General features: G+C 44.4%; 2 protein-coding genes across 2 annotated transcripts; one reads left to right on the top strand and one right to left on the bottom strand.

The window, feature by feature from the left end:
• The first annotated feature begins 599 nt into the window (after positions 1–599).
• Positions 600–12,676, top strand: LOC115107978 (armadillo-like helical domain-containing protein 4). The gene is made up of 8 exons (XM_029631810.2): positions 600–815; positions 4,300–5,504; positions 8,128–8,514; positions 8,891–9,046; positions 9,176–9,331; positions 9,553–9,584; positions 10,465–10,614; positions 10,885–12,676. The coding sequence occupies exons 2-8, from the start codon at positions 4,406–4,408 to the stop codon at positions 10,957–10,959; spliced, it is 2,055 nt and encodes a 684-aa protein (XP_029487670.1). The 5' UTR covers positions 600–815; positions 4,300–4,405; the 3' UTR covers positions 10,960–12,676.
• A 183-nt stretch (positions 12,677–12,859) lies between these two features.
• Positions 12,860–20,379, bottom strand: LOC115107980 (N-alpha-acetyltransferase 30-like). The gene is made up of 4 exons (XM_029631813.2): positions 19,316–20,379; positions 17,554–17,677; positions 17,319–17,374; positions 12,860–16,861 (listed from the first exon to the last, which is right to left on the bottom strand). Exons 1-4 carry the CDS (start codon positions 20,168–20,170, stop codon positions 16,724–16,726), a joined length of 1,173 nt encoding a protein of 390 aa, XP_029487673.1. The 5' UTR covers positions 20,171–20,379; the 3' UTR covers positions 12,860–16,723.
• Between the last annotated feature and the right edge of the window lie 466 nt (positions 20,380–20,845).

The raw sequence follows: 20,845 nt of genomic DNA, 5'->3' as shown, positions 1-20,845 counted from the left end.
TAAATTAAATCAGACAAACATTTGAAATACATTTTACAAAATCTACCGGTCTATAGTCACATCCAAACATGTATAAAAGGCAATTGTACAGCCCATATATGCACTGAGAATATGAACTGTCTATAAAGAACTTGAAATTAACGGCATAGCCTATCCCTATACTGCCCAAAGTATCTAGAAATGAAAGGATGAAAAGAGAGACGTTCTGTGTTTTTTTTTAATTTGCCATGAAGTTATGCCTTGAGTAGAGAGATAGTTGGTATGACACACTTTTTTATTAGGTAATTTCCTTACATTTGGCTATTGTTCAGATTTCACATTTATCACATTTCTGAATGTATTAACGTTCTAAGAGACGCACAACACAGGTTCCAAAGAGCTGTCCATTTAGCACCACCTCGAACAAAAACTACATTTGAGGTTCTACAAATAGAATTTGGAGAGAAAAAAAATCCACCACTAAAACAATTACCTGATATTCAACGCACTAAACGTGAAATATTACTGAACGTTCTTCATAAATCATATCTCTCCACGCACTCAATCACAGATCAAGATTGAGACACTGCCAGTTCAGCACCACAGTCGCGCGCATGCACACGCACTCCGAAGCATACATTGGTTGATGCTGATCAGTACAATAATAAAGACTAGGCTATTCCTTCAGCTTGCTTCCGGATCGATATTGGCAGTTTATTGATATGATATTGAAGCTGTTGTAATATACAACCCTTTGTTTAAAGGAAAGCCTGGGTAAGGGGGCATACCGCCCTTTGCAATGAGGTAAACATCATTCCCTTCTTTGACTCTGGCAGGTAAGGACCATGCATTATTATACTACGTGCATCCTAACCTGTCCTTAGACTTTTCATCTTACCTAACATATTTTTATTCATTGATTTATTTGAAATATAAAAATGATCTGCATTATTGCTAGAACAGTTGATAGGATGAGAAGCACTCTCGCTACTGTAGCCTATGTTGCATAGTCTCAAACGTACATATGTATACGTGGATTTGAATGCACGAGAAGACTACTAAAATCTCCGCATGGGATGTGTAAGCTAAAGCTGATTGTGCCTGCGCCGCAGTGGCGTGGATCAGGATGATGATGTTTGTTTACCGGAGGTCTATTAAAATCCTCATAATTGGATCATAACATGTATTCTGGGTGTCAAGCAGCAGGCTGCTCGCTTGACTCTTGTTGAGTGCATTAATTACCATTGATTAGCGATGGACAGCTTTGTGCGCAACACAGCAGGGGGTCGGTGGTGTTTGGTAAGAGTTAGGTGTGTGTCTGTTTGTGTGTGTGTGTGTGTGTGTCAGGATTTGATGTTGATGTCTGTGAGATACCTGTCTGACACACGCAGCAATACAGGGAGGCTGAGGTAAGCAGGGTGTTTTCCAGGCAACCCAATGGGAACTACAATCTAGAAAAATGTATGGTACCATTTAAAACGTTTTAGTGCGGTGTCCTATTCTCTTCATTACTTCACATTTGAACATGTTCTTTCTGTTATTATAATGGTATTACAGTTCCCCCCCCCCCCCCCCCCCCCAAAGGCTTTGGTGCAATTTTCCCAAGTATGGTACCAGTCAAAAATATGGACACCCCTACTCATTCAAGGGTTTTTCTTTATTTTTTACTATTTTCTACAACGTAGAATAATAGTGAAGACATCAAAACTATGAAATTACACATGTAGTAACCAAAATGTATTTGATATTTTTTTAAAGTAGCCACCCTTTGCACACTCAAAACATGTAACCAAAAAGATAGTTGTTTAAACCTCTAAGCACATGTTAAACATTGTAACACATGGTCATATAAAGCAATTGCTTTTCAAAATGCAATACTCACATTACTTTTCATATGATTGTCTTCTCATTTGTTAAAATACATGTTACTAAATTGATGATCACTTAACCATTTGCTAAACCTATATATTTTGAACTGGTTTGTCTACAACAGATTTTGAGAACTTCATAATGAAAATGTACATTAGGAACACCTGCAATTCCATTACTTAGACTGACCAGGTGAATCCAGGTGAGAGCTATGTACCGTTATTAATGTCACTTGTTAAATCCACTTCAATCAGTGTAGATGAAGGAGAGGAGACAGGTTAAAAAAAGATGTTTAAGCCGTGAGACAATAGAGACATGGATTGTGTATGTGTGCCATTCAGAGGGTGAATGGGCAAGACTTAAGTGCCTTTGAACGGGGTATGGTAGTAGGTGCCAGGCGCACCTGTTTGTGTCAAGAACTGCAACGCTGCTTGGATTTTCTTTCTGAAGACACTGTAAGTGCAATACAATACGGTAAAATACAATGAGCGTCTGCTAAATGACTTAAATGTAAATGTAAATGTAAGATGAATGATTGCCATGATTGCCCCATGAGTTTTACCACCCTACTTCAGGTCATGGATGAGGCATGCCGCAGCCCGTCTGGTGTTCAACCTTCCCAAGTTCTCTCACGTCACCCCGCTCCTCCGCTCTCTCCACTGGCTTCCAGTTGAAGCTCGCATCCGCTACAAGACCATGGTGCTTGCCTACGGAGCTGTGAGGGGAACGGCACCTCAGTACCTCCAGGCTCTGATCAGGCCCTACACCCAAACAAGGGCACTGCGTTCATCCACCTCTGGCCTGCTCGCCTCCCTACCACTGAGGAAGTACAGTTCCCGCGCAGCCCAGTCAAAACTGTTCGCTGCTCTGGCCCCCCAATGGTGGAACAAACTCCCTCACGATGCCAGGACAGCGGAGTCAATCACCACCTTCCGGAGACACCTGAAACCCCACCTCTTTCAGGAATACCTAGGATAGGATAAATTAATCCTTCTCACCCCCCCCCCCCCTTAAAAGATTTAGATGCACTATTGTAAAGTGGCTGTTCCACTGGATGTCTTAAGGTGAACGCACCAATTTGTAAGTCGCTCTGGATAAGAGCGTCTGCTAAATGACTTAAATGTAAATGTAATGTAATGCATGCAATGACATCAATCCAGATCTATGTCAGTGTAACCGATGTAAAATGGCTAGCGAAATGGCTGTTGTAGATGTGTGCAGAGGGTCCCTGGTTCGAGCCCAGGTAGGGGTGAGGAGAGGGACGGAAGCTATACTGTTACATCAGGATTGGATTCATCAAGACAAAAATACATTTGACTATTACTTAATCTAACTGTACAGTACTGTAGCATATTACATTTGAAAAATATATCTTGCATTTTCTGCTATTGGATTAACTGGTTGTTAAAGCAACTGAAGATATCATTATGCTGTGTGTTGGTGATCATGGTATTTCAAAGTAAACATATTTTGAATCAATGGTTATGTGGTGAATGATGTCTCCTAACAAAATGAATGCACAGTAAACAGTTTTGAGTGTTACTACTTCGGAGTTTTGAACATAAGAGTATTGAATATTCACCACATACTTGTGAAAATAGCACCAGAGCGATAAACAAACAGTATCTATTTGTATGGTACATTTGATATGAAAATGCACTCACTGAAACTGTTATGTGAGGGTTAGGCCTATCTATCTAAACATATTAACCTGCTGTATTCGACAGAGTCCAACTGAACAAGACTGAGTAGTTCTGGAGAGAAAACCTGCTATTAATAGTCATTTTAAAAGTGCAAGGGTTTGCTGTGTCAGGCTGTACTGAGTGTGTGTGTGTGTGTGTGTGTGTGTGGGGAAAGGAATGGACTAGAAGCACAATAGCCAGAGAGAGGGATAGAAAACAGCAAGGGGTAGAGAGATAGTCCAAATGTTCCACAAAGCTGTTTAAGAAACTGCCAGTCTGCAGCATCAAAGGAAAGGCTGACAGAAAAGCTCATATAATTCTCAGCCTCAATTACCTTAGGTTAGGCTTCAGCAATAAATGAGTGGTGAAATTCTCAAACAAATTCTCTATTCCTATAAGTGCAGTGTGCCTCACAGTCGTAATTCGAACACCTTATCTGGCTTCAATATCTACATGCTCCAGTTTAATTGAACCTTTATTTAACTAGGCAAGTAAGTTAAGAACAAATTCTTATTTTCAATGACGGACTACCCCGGCCAAACCCGGACGATGCTGAGCCAATTGTGTGCCACCCTATGGGACTCCCAATCACGGCCGGTTGTGATACAGCCTGAAATCGAACCAGGGTCTGTAGTGACGCCTCTAGCAGTGAGATGCAGTGCCTTATAGCGCTGCGCCACTGTGCCACATATTCACAGCAGTTCTAAGTCATTGCATTTATCAGGAGCTGAATATATCCCTTTGTTTTTCACCCCTTCTCTTTCCTAAGCTGAATCTCCATACCATTTGGGTGTGACCTGCCCCTGTCGCCTGACCCCTCCCTTCTAGCCACTGCGACCCCTGTCTCCTTCTCCATGTTTACTTTGTGGTGAGAGATGGGAGAGATGCTCTTCTCTGTGACCCTCCATCACCTCCTTCTGGCAGGGGTTTGTCTCTGCGTCTACAGCACCCCAGTCCCGCCCCTCCACGACTACGCACCCTCCACACAGGACAGTGGCTGTGATGGACAAGCTGGAGAGCCAATGGAGGGAGAGCCCTGTTTAACACCAGCAACACCCGTCAGTGTCATATCAACAAGTGTTCAATCTGGACCCTCTGATCCTGGCAGACTGTCATATGGGATGGCAGAACACAGGACTGGCAGCTGGACTGACCTATCAGAGAATGTAGGAGCAGGGGGAGGCACTGGCCCAGATGTGGACGGAAGCGAACTAGGGGGGATAGAGCCAGTGACGCAGGTAGGAAACAGGGACAGTCATGGACGAGGAGTGGCTGGGGCTGAGAGCCAGGGGAGGGAGGCTAAGACGGGGGCTGCCTCTGAGAGCTTGTTTGAGGGGAAGGAGACTCACAGACAGCCTGCAGAAGCTCCAGAACTCTACACAGACAAAGAGATGAGAGTAGGGCCCGAAGAGAAAACCATGGAGAATGTACCTATTACCACCACTGGGGCAATGTTAGCTTCCATAGGAGAGAAGCACGGGATGACAGAGGCTGTGAATACATCTAGAGCTGCTTTACATGATGCCTCCGCAGCAGCCAGAATCCCAGAGCCAGACAGCCAGTCAGGGACGCACCCAGCTGGGGAGAGGAGAGACCTCATCCTAGAAGAGAGACCAGACCTCCATGGAGGAGAGGAGGGGGAAGTCAGACAGAGCTTGACCGACGTCGGAGCTCCTCTTCTGGGCCAGGAGACAGAGACGACCAGACCAAGCTCCTTATCTCCCCAAAGCATCCTTAAACACTCACCTTTGACCTCCATCCCTCCGTCAGTATGGGGATCCAGAGGAGAAGCTTCATTGCTGCCCCCTAGTGGTCTAGAGGCCACCGGCCCTGCCACTCCGTGGCACCAAGATGGAGAGACAGTGCCTGCTCTCTCAAACCCCTCCCTGGCCGACCTTGGACCGGCCCTGACAGGATCCTCCAGACAGGATGACCCTGACAGCCTCTGGACTGAACCACTGCAGCGAAATGAGGGTGAGTATGCAGTATGCTATGTTCCAATTAGTACATACTGGATATTTTAAAGAGCCACTGGGGGCCACCTGGAGTTAATCTACTCTACAGTTGCACTTGATATTCTCTGTTGAGTTTTTGCACATTCCAACACAAACAGACTTGCTCTGCCTCACAACAAGGTAAGGTGCTGCTCTGGCTGTTATTGTGTCACACCATAGAAATCCATTACATGGGTTCAGTGGCAGAGAACCATATTTTTCTGCCTCTTTGCGTTTCGCCAGGTTTCATGAGGTTTCATTCAAAAGAGAAGGGGAAATGAAAGTGACACGTCTAGCAGCAGAGATCTCCTTTGATGATCAGAGTGACACGGGAGGCGTCCCCTTGGTTTTCCACGCTTCACTTTGAACCATAGCAGGCAGGGACCCAGGGAAGCAGTCTAATTATTTTCTATTTCTGACTGTGGAAATAAACCCACATGACTGCCAGCAGACAGCAGTGACAGGGACTGTAATGCAAGTCTCTGGGGGATTCACTCAGCCTCCATCTCTCTCTCTCTTCCTCACACAACATCCATATAAATTCCTTCCCTCTTTGTGCTCCTCTCTCACCCTCTTGCTCTATCCCTTTCTCTCTCTCTCTCCATCCCTCCTTCCCTCTGAGCGGAACAGTAAATACCTAGGCAGGGTCAGCCAGGCAGGTTATTACTGTGTGATGCAGTAGACTAGTGGATTAGAGGAGTCTGCCTGAGCCAATATGTACAGTGCATTTGGAAATATTTCAGACCCCTCCCCCTTTCCACATTTTGTTACGTTACAGCCTTATTCTAGAATGGATTTAAAAAAAAATCTATACACAATACCCCACAATGACAAAGCGAAAACAGGTTTTAAGAAATGTTTGCAAATGTATCTTATTTTCATAAGTATTCAGACCCTTTGCTATGAGACTCGAAATTGAGCTCAGGTGCATCCAATTTCCATTGATCATCCTTGAGATGTTTCTACAACTTGATTGGAGTCCACCTGTGGTCAATTCAATTGATTAGACATGATTTGGAAAGGCACACACCTGTCTATATAAGGTCCCACAGTTGACAGTGCATGTCAGAGCAAAAACCAAGACATGAGGTCGAAGGAATTGTCCATAAGGCTCCGAGACAGGATTGTGTCAAGGCACAGATCTGGGTAAGAGTACGAAAACATTTCTGCAGTATTGAAGGTCCCCAAGAACACAATGACATCCATCACTCTAAAATGGAAGAAGTTTAGAACCACCAAGATTCTTCCCAGAGCTGGCTGCCCGGCCAAGGAGAAGGGCCTTGGTCAGGGAGGTAACCAAGAACCCGATGGTCACTCTGACAGAGCTCCAGAATTCCTCTATGGAGATGGGAGAAGTTCCAGAAGGACAACCATCTCTGCAGCACGCCATCAATCAGGCCTTTAAAGTAGATGAGGCCAGACGGAAGACACTCCTTAGTTAAGGCACATGACAGCAAGTGTGGAGTTTGCCAAAAGGCACCTAAAGGACTCTCAGACCATGAGAAACAAGATTCTCTGGTCTGATGAAACCAAGATTGAACTCTTTGGCCTGAATGCTAAGCGTTGCGTCTGGAGGAAACCTGGCACCATCCTTATGGTGAAGCATGATATGGGGATGTTTTTCAGCGGCAGGGACTGGAAGACTAGTCCGGATCGAGGGAAAGATAAACAGGGCAAAGTACAAAGAGATCCTTGGTGAAAACCTGCTCCAGAGCGCTCAGGACCTCAGACTTGGACGAAGGTTCACCTTCCAACAGGACAACGACCCTAAGCAAACAGCCAAGACAACGCAGGAGTGGCTTCGGGACAAGTCTTGAGTGGCCCAGCCAGAGCTCGGACTTGAACACGATCTAACATCTCTAGAGACCTGAAAATAGCTGTGCAGCGACGCTCCCCATCCAACCTGACGGAGCATGAGAGGATCTGGGAGAAACACCAAATACAGGGTGTGCCAAGCTTGTAGCGTCACACCCAAGAAAACTTGAGGCTGTCATCCCTGCCAAAGGTACCTCAACAAAGTACTGAGTATAGGATCTGAATACTTATGTAAATGTGATTAGTTTAAGCAGCTTTTGCTTTGTCATTATGGGGTATTGTGTGTGTGATTTTTTTTTTTTTCTGAAAAATAAATACATTTTAGAACAAGGCTAACGTAACAGAATGTGGAAAAAGTCATAGGGTCTGAATACAATCCGAATGCACTGGGCATGCCGGAAAGAGATGCAGAAAGAAACATTTAGATTGAACCTTCATCAGCTCCATAGAAAAGTAGGTGAGTAAATCAAAAGTTACTGTGTAAGAATAACCTGTCCCAGAAAGCTGCACTGATCATGGATACTTGAACACCATATGGTGGATTCCATCCATGGATATGATATGTGATTTATGCATTTGTATTTCATTTGTCAGAGCAGTTAGAATGTAGCTGAGAACTGGAATCAGTGTTGTGGGCCTGAAACTGATCTACTATCACCATTACACATTCCACAATGTTTCTAGCCACAAGCTGATCTCTTGCAGTCACTAAACCAGTAATAATTGCCTATGGACAATCAGTGAGTCCTGACCCAACATCTTTTGGTGTATGTGTATTTTACTAACAGCCATGGATGCCAGTGCCCCTCCCTTGCAGGACGCGGCCACAGAGGGCACGATGTCCTCGGAGGACCTCCCTCTCATCTTCGAGCCCTTTGATGTCACACCCGAAGGGGCGGGGGTAGCAGCGGCCACTCTCTCGCCTGACAACTCACGGACGTCTGTCGCCATGGTTACCACGGGGATGCTGCTGTCAGAGGCGGATCTCGACCAGACGGTCACTGTGGATACAGATGACACAGGGCCATCCCGTGTTCCGTCCCCAGTGCTACCAGATTGGACGTCGCCATGGCAGACATCCGGGGCCGAGATCTCCGATCCCATCAGCCCCTCTGGTTCACCCATAGACCCGCCGCCTTCAGAGGCAGAACAGCTAGTACACCAGTCTGACACAGGTGAGACTTCATTCTTCCACACACTTCCATTCGTCCGCTTCATCTTTTCACCATATTGCTTACAGTCACCCGATCTGTTCAGATCTAGAAGTTTCTAGAATAGTGTCTAAAGCAGGGGTAGGCAACTAGATTCAGCCGCGGGACAATTTTTGTTAGAGTGAATGGCCAGAAAATAATAATTTTACACAGCAAATTGACCACAATTAAGCCCAAAAATAGATTGTATTTGAATATAAAAATAATTTCACAATTTCATTACATTGAGACATGATCACGTCTCTTCTTTTACATTTTTTATTTTTACAAAAAGGATAGGTGTTGATGTTAGACTTCACTATATCTACTATAATGATCCCGCTGTGATGGTTATATTTAGATGGCGGTGAGACCATACAGAACCTAGAGGAAACCCCGCCAACATCCGAAACCAATCCTATAAGCACCACCTCCCAGCAGATTATCTTGACAATGGTCACCAAGACAACCAAACTGCCTGCAGCCAAATCAGGTCTGGAGGAACTGGAGTCTGAAGGTAGGAGTCACAATAATACACACACATAATACATACTAATACACAAATGTACACATTGTTTTCACAGTGTAAGGATGAAAGTTCAAATTTACAGGAAGTTGCATTGGTTGTTTTCCTTCCTTCCTGTAGAGGAGCCAGAGGAGGATGAGGATGAGAACACGGAGGAGTCAGAGGAAGAGGACAGTGAAGAGGACCTGAATGAGACCCCCATCCCAGCCCCCACCCGACCTCCCTACAGCCTCATCCCCCCACCCCCTGTCTGGGTGCAGCGCAACCAGGGCCTGAGTGAGAGGATACTCAAAAATCACACACATGCATTCATACACATGTAAAACTGACTTTGGCTCTTTGTGGTCGATCAAATATGAGGTAAAAATTTTCAATTAGGAAAGAAGTGTAATTTAAATAGTGGGTACAAATCCATTGTGTAAGTATAATTGAAATGGTGTGTAAAAATCCCTTGTGTGGATTCAATGTTCTTCAAAGCCACTCTTTCTCTTTTTCAGTGCGTAGATGGGTGGAACTGATCAGAGAAAAGGTAAGACTGCCCCCTAATGGTATTTTTTTAAATTAGGATCACTATTAGCTAATGCTAAAGGAGCAGCTACTCTTCCTGGGGTCCACACAAAATGACATAATACATAACATTTATAGACAAGTACAGCACTATAGTACATACTGTACACTGAAAATAAGAATAGTCTGCTTCATACATTTATGCCTTAGCATTCCATGCATCATTCACTCATAACAGCAATAATGAAGCCATTCATTTTCCCATATATTGCAATCCTTTGCTCAACTGTTACAAGTGCTTTGTCTAAACAGGTTCTGATATCCTAATCTCACAACTTCCTTGAATCCTGATATCCTAATCTCAGAGCACTAGTTGTTCTGTAAACACCAGAGAGAATTTCACAACATCAGGAACCATCCGTGTCCTTGGTTCTTCTATTTGACATCAATACTATGCCTCCTCATGTGATTCATAGATGCCTCTGAATGCAAGTGCAACACATGAAAACCAAAACGCAATAATCATGTGCTCATTAATTCCTGCTCAATTCCTCTGGCATGAACAGAGCCACATATCATATCGTATGGAGTTGCACCTACAGTACAGTAAATTTCACCCCTGCTATGTTCCTCTGACGTGGACGTAGCAACCTTGACTCATATGCAGTTGCACCGCATTCAGCTAAATTCCCCTGATGGAACCATACTGTCCTCCACTATAAAATAAAGGCTAGAAAGTGTAGTCCTTCAGGCCGTTTGGCTATTTAGTTTAGTCAAAAAAACATGTAAAACATCTACTGAAAGAGTTTGTCTCTAGGACACTACTCTTTGTCTAGTCTGTCTCTCCTGTGTGTGTGGCCCCTCTTTCACCCATGCCCCAACCATGTTCCCTCTCCCTCCAGGCAGGGTATGTGTCTGGGATGTTGGCCCCGGTGGGCATTGGCATCGCAGGGGCCCTGCTTATCGTTGGGGCCCTCTACAGCATCAGGATGATCCATCGTAAGAGGAACAGCTTCAAACACCAGCGCAGGAGGAAGGTCAGACACACCGAGGTTAATAAGAATACACTAGCGCTACACTATTAAATAAGGATCCACAAATCAGCTTACGGCAGAAATTGGCATTAACAGTCTAAAGTGGCTTCCTTACCTCATCTCCTCACTTTCATCTGCACTGATTGGAGTTTCTTTCACATCAGTGCAGATGAGGAAAGGAGATGGAGAGGAAGAGACTATGGACTTATTGAGCTGTATATAACCTTTACCTCCATGCAATGAATGTCCTGACTTTTGGGTTTTGCCATCTGTCCGTTTCATCTCCAGCAACCCAGGGAGCCAAGCAGCAACGGGCAGGACCAAGCCATGCTATTGGCTGACAGCTCCGAGGACGAGTTCTGATCCCTCCCACAACCCTGTGCATCACATCTCCATGACTACCACATCGCCAATCACTATGGGCTGCCTGGCTATGAGACAATGGGAGAAGTTGGTGTACTACTGACAGACGGGTGGGTTTTTGAAATGTAAAACATGGTAGAATGTTTGCACACCTACGTAGTTACAGGTGCACAGAGGGAAAATTATAGAACATTTTAAGAGACTCCAGGCTATTGACATTCTTGTATGATCCACAATGTGTTGATCACAAACCAGTTTGAGATCCTTTCAAACACACACTGCATAAAGGGATGTCAGTGTGTTGATGCCACATTTTTCCCCCTTTTTTTAAATGACTGGCTCTAATTAAAACGCTAGAAGGGACACCTACATCGCATACAATAGGCTCTCAGTTTATAAAGCTTAGCAGGGTTACATTTCAATAGTCTAAAGTGGCTTCCTCTCCTTTCCTACATTTTAGGAAGCCATTTTAGGAAGGATGTCACTTCAGACTATAGAGATCCACTTACTGGAGTAATATTGCCACATACTATATTGTTCATAGCACATCATAGACACTGGAAGAAGAAAAAGCATAAGCTCTCGGCATCAGTTGCATTAAGTAAATATGTATTGAAAATACTGACAGCGGTTCTTGGATTCAACCTTGTCGATTGTTGAAGGCCAAAGGCATGTCATCATCCTACTTTGAAAGCATGCAGCAGGATCCAGCTCTGTGTATCTACTGTGTGTGTGTACAGTATCCTGATATTTTTCCTCTTGTTGCTCCTCCTGACAACGTTAGGTTTTTCCTCCAGTGCATGGCAAGCAACCTTTTTCATAACCGTATATACAAGGCTAATACTTAATTAATCATCTCTATATCATTTCCCATTTAATAGTCCATTACTCTCCAGAAAGCCCAAGCCATTTGGAGTCATTACAGACACGCTGACAGATTTGTAGAGGGAGACCACTTGTCTTTTTCACTCCGCTTCTGTCCTGTACTGTACTGTTTCTCCAAACAGTGTAGCAATAGAATGTTCTTAATTTGCACTGGTACCTGAAAGGACAGCAGGTTGACGTTTGTCATGAATCTTGCCCTTGAGGTGGAACGGAGCCATTTCCGCTAGTTGGGCCAGCTTCAAAGTCAAAATTGGCCATTGTAAAAATGTATGAAAACAAAATGTAGCTTTAGATTTAAGGTTAGGCATTAGGGTTAGCAGTGTGGTTAAAGTTAGGTTAAAATATCAGATTTTAGGACTTTGTGGCTGTGCCAGCTAGTGACTACTCTGTAAAGCTGCCTCAAGAACAAGATTCATGATGGTAAAAAAAAGTCAGGTGAAAGCCAAAACTCGAGGATGCTGAGCCTATCAGCCCCCCTTACGCTTTCTGCTACAGCGTTGATGCCACTGGGATCTAAATTCATCTCTTTATTTAGTTCTGTGGTTGATCTAAACTGTCTGCCTTTAAGCACTAAATATCACAAAGGTGTTTTCAAAAATCAAATTCAATGTATTTAAGTAATCTTGCATTGTTATTTATAGTAGGGCACTCATTTCAAGTCTGTGAAATGTGTCATTTTGTGTGACCGTCTCCTGGTAGGTTGCTTGAGATAAGCCTGTGAATATGCAATAATACTGTATCATATGGGTTCTGTAAAATTATGTCAACATTTGTCTTTCTTTCTATAGATATCAAATGTGAAGTATTTACCAAATAAAGCTCTGTTTGGGAAGGGCTCCTTATTTTGTTTCTATTGCTAAACACTAACGCTGAAAATTCAGTTGGAAGACAAAAATGCCTCATGAAATGATACATGAAACATTGCATTGTTTTACAACGTTTCAAATGTTCTGTTTGCATGCTACGGAAGAAAGAGAACCACCAGAGAACCAAAAGTCAACCATGACAATCCACCTTACAGCATTAAAAAAATCTAATAATTTATTTCTGTTTTCTTTTTCCACATTAAATAAAAAGATATCGTCGGACACTTTCAGAAATAAAAAAAAGAGGTGACCGGGGAAGACGGAACAGAACTCAAATGCAAAAAAAACTTCCCTTAGCACATCTTACAGATCGGAGGGGGCCAGGGCTGGTCACCCCAAAACAACAAATGTTGCCCCCCTTTAGCTGGTCCTGCGGGGGCACAGTGTGTGGGGGTGCCTAGAATATACCCACTGAGCTAAGGTCAGTTTGCATCCCCCGTCCCTAAATGGTGAAGGTTAGGATTTGGAAAGGGTAAGCTGATCCTAGATGGGTGTGCCTAAAGGGAAATTCTAGCAAGAGGAGCAGCTCAACTCCAGTCCTACGTGGCCTATCTTATAAACAGGCCAGTTGCTGCGGATATAAACAGAGTGGAACATCCAATAAAAAAAAAACGTGACAACTCTCATCCAATGAGATGGGAGAGGAGTGGGTGGGCTCTGGGATGAAGGGTAGCTTGGCAACCGGTGGGACGCTGGTCCTCCAGGACAGGTTAAGGGCCCTTTGTGAAATCAACTTGATTTCATATGAAGCCATAAGGGATGGGAAGTTATCAGCTAGTCTGGAAGCGGCCGTTTCTTCTTTAGACCACTCCTTTGTCGAAACAGACCAGAGCCTTAGATATACATTAAATAGATATATGAAGGACTATAGAAATGACCAATGACAGACTGCTGAGGAAGCCCTTCAACTGGAGTTCATTCAATGAGGTGCAACATTCAGAACATTGCAGCTAGAAATGTAGTGAATAGAGCCGACACAATTCCCAATTCTACAAGACCGAGAATCAGATTGATTCTAGACAAAACATTTATATATGAGCTTTCTGTAAAAAGGGCACCCTCCTGAACAGACCTCTGGTGTTGATGGTCAAAGTGGAGCGGTCTGGTCTATCATGGAATGCTAGAATGCTCACGATTCCTACTGGCACTGCCAGGGGTTAACAATGTTAAAAAAGTAGGGGGGAAATAAAAGACCCATTCCATGAGAATGAGGAGCGAGGGTCGGACCAAATTAAAAAGACCCATTTCATTTGAAAATAGGACAGGAGAGAGCCTCACACCTCTAGAATAAAACAGGATTAGAGTAATGTCAGAAAGAGTCCAGATTCTACACAGGGAGCCAAATGGAAGTCTTCCCAGTGAATGGAACAGAGTGCCATGGGAACAGTTCGAAGCAGTTTGGCTCGGGAACGGTTAACCTCCCCATCTGTGCTTCTGGATCTCTAATAACATCATCGCTGTTCAATATACACCGCTGGATCGGTCTAAATAAATGAGCAGAGAAAAATAAACAGAAAACCCACTCAATCAATCCCTCAAAAAACACAATTCACAAAAAGTTGCTCTCAAATGTCAAATCAATAGAGAACCAACACTCGTATATAAATCTGCAATGAAAAATGAAAAAAAAATAATCTGATCCGTATTTGTTAACACACACAAGCTGATGTGTGGGTGGTTAGTCCGTCGGTTTACATCCGCTCCTACCTCCCATTCTGCAATCGTAGCCAGTTGAATAGCAGACCGGCCTATTCCGACAAAGACCTCAGGTAACAGTTCCTAACTATTGGCATGTTTTTATACCAGATGTAAAATAGCAGATGCAAACACTGAGTAAACCTGGCCCAAAATGACTTGTGTATGTCAATGTATACCATAGAACACATCATGGGTAGATACTAGATAGCTGCTCCCTCTTGGCCTTTGTGACAGCAATCACGGCTCAGCGGTACAGAACAGTAGTGTCTCTGCTAGGACATGATTCAGCTCTTCAGTTCTTACTGCTGCTTAGTACTATAGCTCCCGGGATCCATGTCTTCACTATACTGTAGAGGACTTAAATGGGAATGGGCGAAGTGGGAGTCTGAACAGAACCGATTCCATACCAATCTGTCAAAACACGCGTACCTTTCACACACACACACACACACACACACGCTCACTGCAGCAATAGCCAAGCAAAGTGCATCTGACCTCTGTTCATTTACTCTGGGAAGAAAAAAACTATGTATATAGATTTATTTTTTTCAAATTTTTTAAAGCAGCCACAAATGCATATTTTCTTCGCCATAATTCGAGTGGATAGAAATCACCTGGTGCGTTAAGTCATTCCCAGAAGGACAGTGGAGATCTAAAATGTTACTGGGGAGTGATCTGCATCAGAGTAGGGTCCCTGGGAAGTGCACAAAAGGCTCGGACACAAACGGAAAGTGAGCGAGTGTAAGAGCGTATAGTAAGGAATCTAAACAAACTCAGAAAGCAAATTGCTGATAGGAAAACTGATAACAATACTTCTGCCCTCTTTTACCAGAGGTGAACCAAAGATGAGCATACTCAAAACACACAGCGAAGCCAACAGGGGTCCAGCATTTTTAATATTACTATTCCAGCCTGACACTTTGCCATGCTGAAGCAGGACTCGAGTGCTGTGGATGGGGTTCATTCAGACAGACAACTGTGACGAAGATAAATTGAAAGACAGAGTGGTACTTGGGAACGAGAGTCTACAAGTTAGGAGGAATCTGAATGAACAAACTGCAATAATGGAATAGTTTCCCCTCCCACACCTACAATGACTCCTTTCTCAAGAACTATTTTGAATTAAAACTGAACTCTCCTTCTAAAGGTTATTCAACAGTGTTCCAGTGGCTGGAAGTGCATTTGGTGAAAATTTGCTTTGATCTGCAAAAAGGCCCAATCTCAAAATAGCCCCTCCTCCACTAAGCACTTCATATATGTCTAAAATTATTGAATAGGAATGATTAAAATGGTTATAGCCCCACCTTGCCCTCTGATAGGCCAGGAGGAATTGGCACCATACTGCTTACACCAGTCCAGTCCTTTCAGATCTACACGTGCCTAGGAGTTAGGACTATGGTTCTGTTTGGAACTGGGCAACGCTCAGTGTTAATCAACACACACTCATCCCGCCACTTTTGTTAAAATGAATGCATGCATATCTTTACAGGCTCCAGCTCTTTGTCTGGGGGTGAAAACTGAACAGCGAGCAAAGCAATCGGCGTGATCATCTCACACCGTAGGGGGCAACAAAAACACAGACGGGGGGAGAAACGCACACCAACACGCATAACTCAGGATTCCCATCAAGCACTACACAACTTCACAAACAGTCACACCAACCACATCCCTTACACGTGCATACAAGAAATAGCCTGAACACTCACTTTTCCAAATCCACAAGGCAAAACAAACACACACACTATAGCTTTTCCAACCCCCTGTTGACTCATGAGATTAAAAAAGAAACGCAAAAAAACCTTGACAAATATTTCTTGAGTCTGCCCCCCCCACTTCCTTATTTTCACCCTCCGTTTATTCTTTTTTTTCTCCACTTCTTCTTGCCTGCATTCTGGTGGATGACTCAACGTGATGAGTTGCCCTCCGGGGGTTTGTGGGTACTGACTTGACCTCATGCCTCACACACTGCTCCGTTGGGGGGGGGGTCAAAGTTTAGAGGCTAAAGGTCACCAGACCACATTACACATCCCTCCCCCTCTCACAGGGTCATACAGCTAAGGCAGCAGGGGTCTCTTCATAAAAACATTTGGTGGGATTTCTGTCTGTCCTTTCAGTGCAGCCTTGACCAAAGAGCCATTATCCAAGATGTCGAGGATCAAAAAAGGAGGGGTGTATGTCTGATGCGGGTAGTGTGTGTGTGCCTATGTGTATGCATATGTATGTGAATATGTGTGCATGTGCATAAGGGTGCATGTGTGTGACTGAGACTGTGGAGTTGGTTCAGTAAGAGGGCAGCACCTGTCATCCTCCTCTCTCTAGCGGAGCCAGAGTTTGAGCCTCAGCGCGTCCACACCATTCAGATAATATCTGAAGAGCCGCTTGTCTCGGACAAAACCCAGGTTCTCATACAGCTTCAGAGCTGACTTGTTAGTGATCTCAGTCTCAAGAACCACCTGAGAGAGAGAGGAGAGAGAAGGAAATAGAGCTGGTCAGAATTTTATAAGATGCACAAGTTATTTTTTTATTCTATACATTGTATTCACTAGAGCTGTTGAGCATTTTTTTTTTCTATACTTGCGTCCCATCTGGTCTGGATATACAATATCAGGTTAAATGGGTAATCTAGTATTTCTAAATACATTTTTGGACTTTAAAATGAATGCATAGCTATAGTCAATGATTATTGAAGAAGAACTTATAAATGCCTAATAAGCTTCAATAAACTCCCCCATCCCTCAGCTGTTCACGAAAAAAGTGGCAGGTGACCACTTTGTGGTGGTTTGAATCCAAGTTTGTGCCTTTAATCCATCAGTACCAATGCAGTCAGGGCCACTAACTGAGTGAAGGACCCAGATGGACAACAGGGCCCTTGGCACATCACCGTCAGACAGCCGGTACCAATCTTCTTACCTCATCACAGTCCCCCTCTACCATGGCATAGATGGCCTTCTTCACTAGGTTAGTACCTGAAAAAACAGACAATTACTTCAGTGGGAATGCACATGTAGAAGTTTGCAGAGAGAAAATTGAATTGGTAAAGCACTGAGAAAAAATTTAAAAATGTAAAAATGTATTATTGCGAAGTTGACTGTTAAGATGTGATAGGTCATCATGTGAAAACGACAAAGAGTGCGCCTGTTCTCACCAATGCTTTTCCTCCGGTGTTTGGAGTCCACAGCCAGCATGGCGATGTAGCCACGACGAAACATCTTCTTGTGCATGTCCAGCTTGCACACAATGCCCCCCACGCACTCCTGCTCCACCATGGCCTGGAAATTAACAAACATGTTTGTGCTGTGTCTAACCTAAAGTTTTTAAAGCTTCTTTTGACCCAACAAAACCTATGCTTCTGGCCTATAAGCATCCAGAACACATCTACCCTGACCTCTAGGTTTGATTAGAGGGCACATGGCACTTCCTCCTTCCTAGAGTTCACTGACGGCAGTAGACTGAGAAATCATGCTGAATATAAACGAGCATGGTCACAATGATGACAATGGCTAATTCCTCTATGGAGAGGGAGACAGATCAAGAACACATTTCTGAATTTGTCGACCTAAAATGCTTTCGAATTAGCCAAGAGTTCACCTCAAAACACCAAATTAAAACACATTAAACAAGACGAGAAAAAGTGAATGACTTGAAAGAGACATGAAACCAGTTTCACAGTCAGAAAGCATCGGAGGCTCCAACACTATTTATAAGGAGTCCCAAGGCTGTCAAATGGGATTTGTGTGTGTGTGTGTGTGCATACATGCCACATCATGTTCAACTGTAGCTGTGTGACACACCTTGAGGTGATTAAATATAGTGCACGTTTACACTAGAAGTCACACCCGAACCAACCCTAGGCCTAACCCACCGGCCCTTTTAGTCCAACCTAAAAACAAACTCAAGTTTCACTGTCAGATAACAGATAAAAACAACAAGGAGGAAAGAGGGTGGAAGGGCTACTCTTCTCAGTTAGCCTATATGACACTTGTCTGGATCCACCTAAAGAGAAGCCTACAACTTACCTGGAACTTTAGGAATGTCGAATGAGTAGGATTAGATTACAGACTGACAGGATAATAACACAATAGAAGCAGACGCAGTAACAATAGGCCTACATCAGAACTGTGCTATGGGACACTACTGGTCTGTTTATTTAGCTAATGTTGCCCAATCACACCTAAGTCAAGTCATGAAGGTGTTTTACTATAGATCAGGTGAATTCAACTCTTACCCTACGAGGTCCGGAGCCTGCTGGTTTTCTATTCAACCTGATCATGATTTGCACACACCTGGTGTCGCAGGTCTAAATCAGTGCCTGATTAGAAGGGAACAATGGAAAAAATGCAGTGGTCCAGAGTTGAGTTTGAGGGCTATAAATAATGTCATGTCAGCAGCATACCACCCTGCATACCACTGCTGGCTTGCCTCTGAAGCTAAGCAGGGTTGGTCCCTGGATGGGAGACAAGATGCTGCTGGAAGTGGTGTTGGAGGGCCAGCATGGGGCACTCTTCCCTCTGGTCTAAGGAGATCCCAATGCCCACCGGGCAGTGAAGGGGACATTGCCCTGCAAAGGGTGCGGTCTTTCTGATGGGACGTTAAACAGGTGTCGTGACTCTCTGTGGTAATAAGAATTCCCATGGCACTTATCTTAAGAGTAGGGCTCTTAAACCCTGTGTCATGTTTAAATTCCCAACCTGGCCGCATTCCTAATTGCAATTTATCACCTCTCCACCTGATAGCTGATGTATGGTGAGCGTTCACACACAAAAGCGGTCACAGTGCATTACCCAGGTGGTTGCTGCACGTTGGTGGTGGATGAGATGAGTTTCCACCTTACTACATAAAGCGCTTTGAGTACCTCAGTTGCTACAAAAGTGCTGTAAAAATCCAATCAATTACTATGTCATACTCACCAGAAAGCAGAGCTGCGGCCAGTTGTGGATGAAGTACCTATAGGTATAAATGGAATAGGGCTCAGATAAGTCCTTGGTAATCAACCTCATGATTCCTGGCATCTGTAACTCGGATTCGTATCGGACATAATGAATCCCCTGGCTCTCTTCCTCTCCTCGGCAAGGCGAACAGTTAAGATCCAGCCTCGCTAATTCTGACACCGGCGGCTGGTTTGGGGCGTCGGGTTCACTCTCTACTCCAGCCCGGGGCTCACCGGGGCCTTCGCAGTCTGGGGACTGCTGGCTCGGTGGACGAGGGGCTTCCGTGGGGTCGCATTCCCCTTTCCTAACGTTACCACAGGGGCCGTCTCCCGTTACAGGGTGGCTTTGGATAGCCTCAGTTCTTATGATAGTCAGCATACCGTTCATGCTATTGTTGTTCAAGTGAGGGTGGCTGCCTTTCGAACACGGACTGTGGTCCTCATGTTGGCAGCAATGGTCGCTATTGTTTTTGTCGTTCGGGTCGTCTCCAAAACTGCTGTTGTCACAGTACTCCGTGGACGTTCTCAGATTTTTGGGTCGATTTTCCGAAGGACAGACCAAGCCGTTAATTTTCTGTTCTTGCAGGGCTTGCGTTTTGAGGTGTAGCGCAGCCGGGTTAGCATGGGATAGCATGTTTTTCAGTTTTTTCTTACTTGACCGTTTGTCCTCGCTGACCTGCTGCTCCTGTCTTGCCCCAGAGGCTACAGAGCCCTCCCGACCGCAGCCAGACTGCTCCCCTTGCCCAGGTTCGAAACTCCCATCCCCGGGGAAGGGAATAATTTCAGCCGGGGATGCTGGCAATGCGCTGCTAGGCCCAATCGGCACTGCAGCCATCCCACTTCATCAAGGGGGCGATACACGTTTTAAAAAAACGCTAAATAAAGTTTAATCTACAAGATGAAAGGGTTTATAAACGAAGCTCACTTCCCTTATGCGATAATTGTGCAATTCCGAGGGTTTCAGAAACAATTTCTGTTTTACTTCCGACGCCTATCGTTGCTTTCTCCTCGGTTTCACCGCTGCCGGAAAGTACTGTCGCAGCAAATGCCATTGCAGCTGAAAGAGGGTGGTACTTTACGACAGTCATGGGAATCATGACTGTTAGTGCTATCTGGGATCCCTGGGACGTTCATGCCCTAAACCCTGAACGTAACCCTAACCGTAACCATTTTAAATGTCAACTTTAATGGGGTAACGTCAGAAGACAGTGCTGCCTCAGGTAGAAGATGGTTGAAACTGAGGTTTTGTTTGAAACTGCTAGAGAGTCTGAAAAGATTTGGCATGTGTCCTCAGATCCTCAAAAAGTTCTACAGCTGCACCATCGAGAGTATCCTCGACCGGTTGCATCACTGCCTGGTATGGCAAAAGTGTAGTGCGTATGGCCCAGTACATCACTGGAGCAAAGCTTCCTGCTATCCAGGACCTCTATACTAGGTGGTGTCAGAAGGCCCTAAAAATGATCAAAGACTCCAGCCACCCTTGTCATAGACTGTTCTCTCTGCTACCACA

Source organism: Oncorhynchus nerka, linkage group LG24 (assembly GCF_034236695.1).
Source record: "Oncorhynchus nerka isolate Pitt River linkage group LG24, Oner_Uvic_2.0, whole genome shotgun sequence".
Taxonomy (NCBI): Eukaryota; Metazoa; Chordata; class Actinopteri; order Salmoniformes; family Salmonidae; genus Oncorhynchus; species Oncorhynchus nerka.
The sequence above is the reverse complement of the archived record's forward strand: the minus strand, read 5'-3'. Positions and strand labels throughout refer to the sequence as shown.

What these genes read in the sequence shown, in the direction of transcription:
- LOC115107978 (XM_029631810.2), top strand. Translation starts at nt 4,406, where the DNA reads ATGGGAGAGATGCTCTTCTCTGTGACCCTCCATCACCTCCTTCTGGCA. An exon ending in GGAGGAACTGGAGTCTGAAG is followed by an intron (nt 9,047 to 9,175) that starts GTAGGAGTCACA and finishes TCCTTCCTGTAG; the next exon opens with AGGAGCCAGAGGAGGATGAG. An exon ending in GCAGCGCAACCAGGGCCTGA is followed by an intron (nt 9,332 to 9,552) that starts GTGAGAGGATAC and finishes TCTCTTTTTCAG; the next exon opens with TGCGTAGATGGGTGGAACTG.
- LOC115107980 (XM_029631813.2), bottom strand. Translation starts at nt 20,170, where the DNA reads ATGGCTGCAGTGCCGATTGGGCCTAGCAGCGCATTGCCAGCATCCCCG. An exon ending in GGCCGCAGCTCTGCTTTCTG is followed by an intron (nt 17,678 to 19,315) that starts GTGAGTATGACA and finishes GTTAATTTCCAG; the next exon opens with GCCATGGTGGAGCAGGAGTG. An exon ending in ACACCGGAGGAAAAGCATTG is followed by an intron (nt 17,375 to 17,553) that starts GTGAGAACAGGC and finishes CTGTTTTTTCAG; the next exon opens with GTACTAACCTAGTGAAGAAG.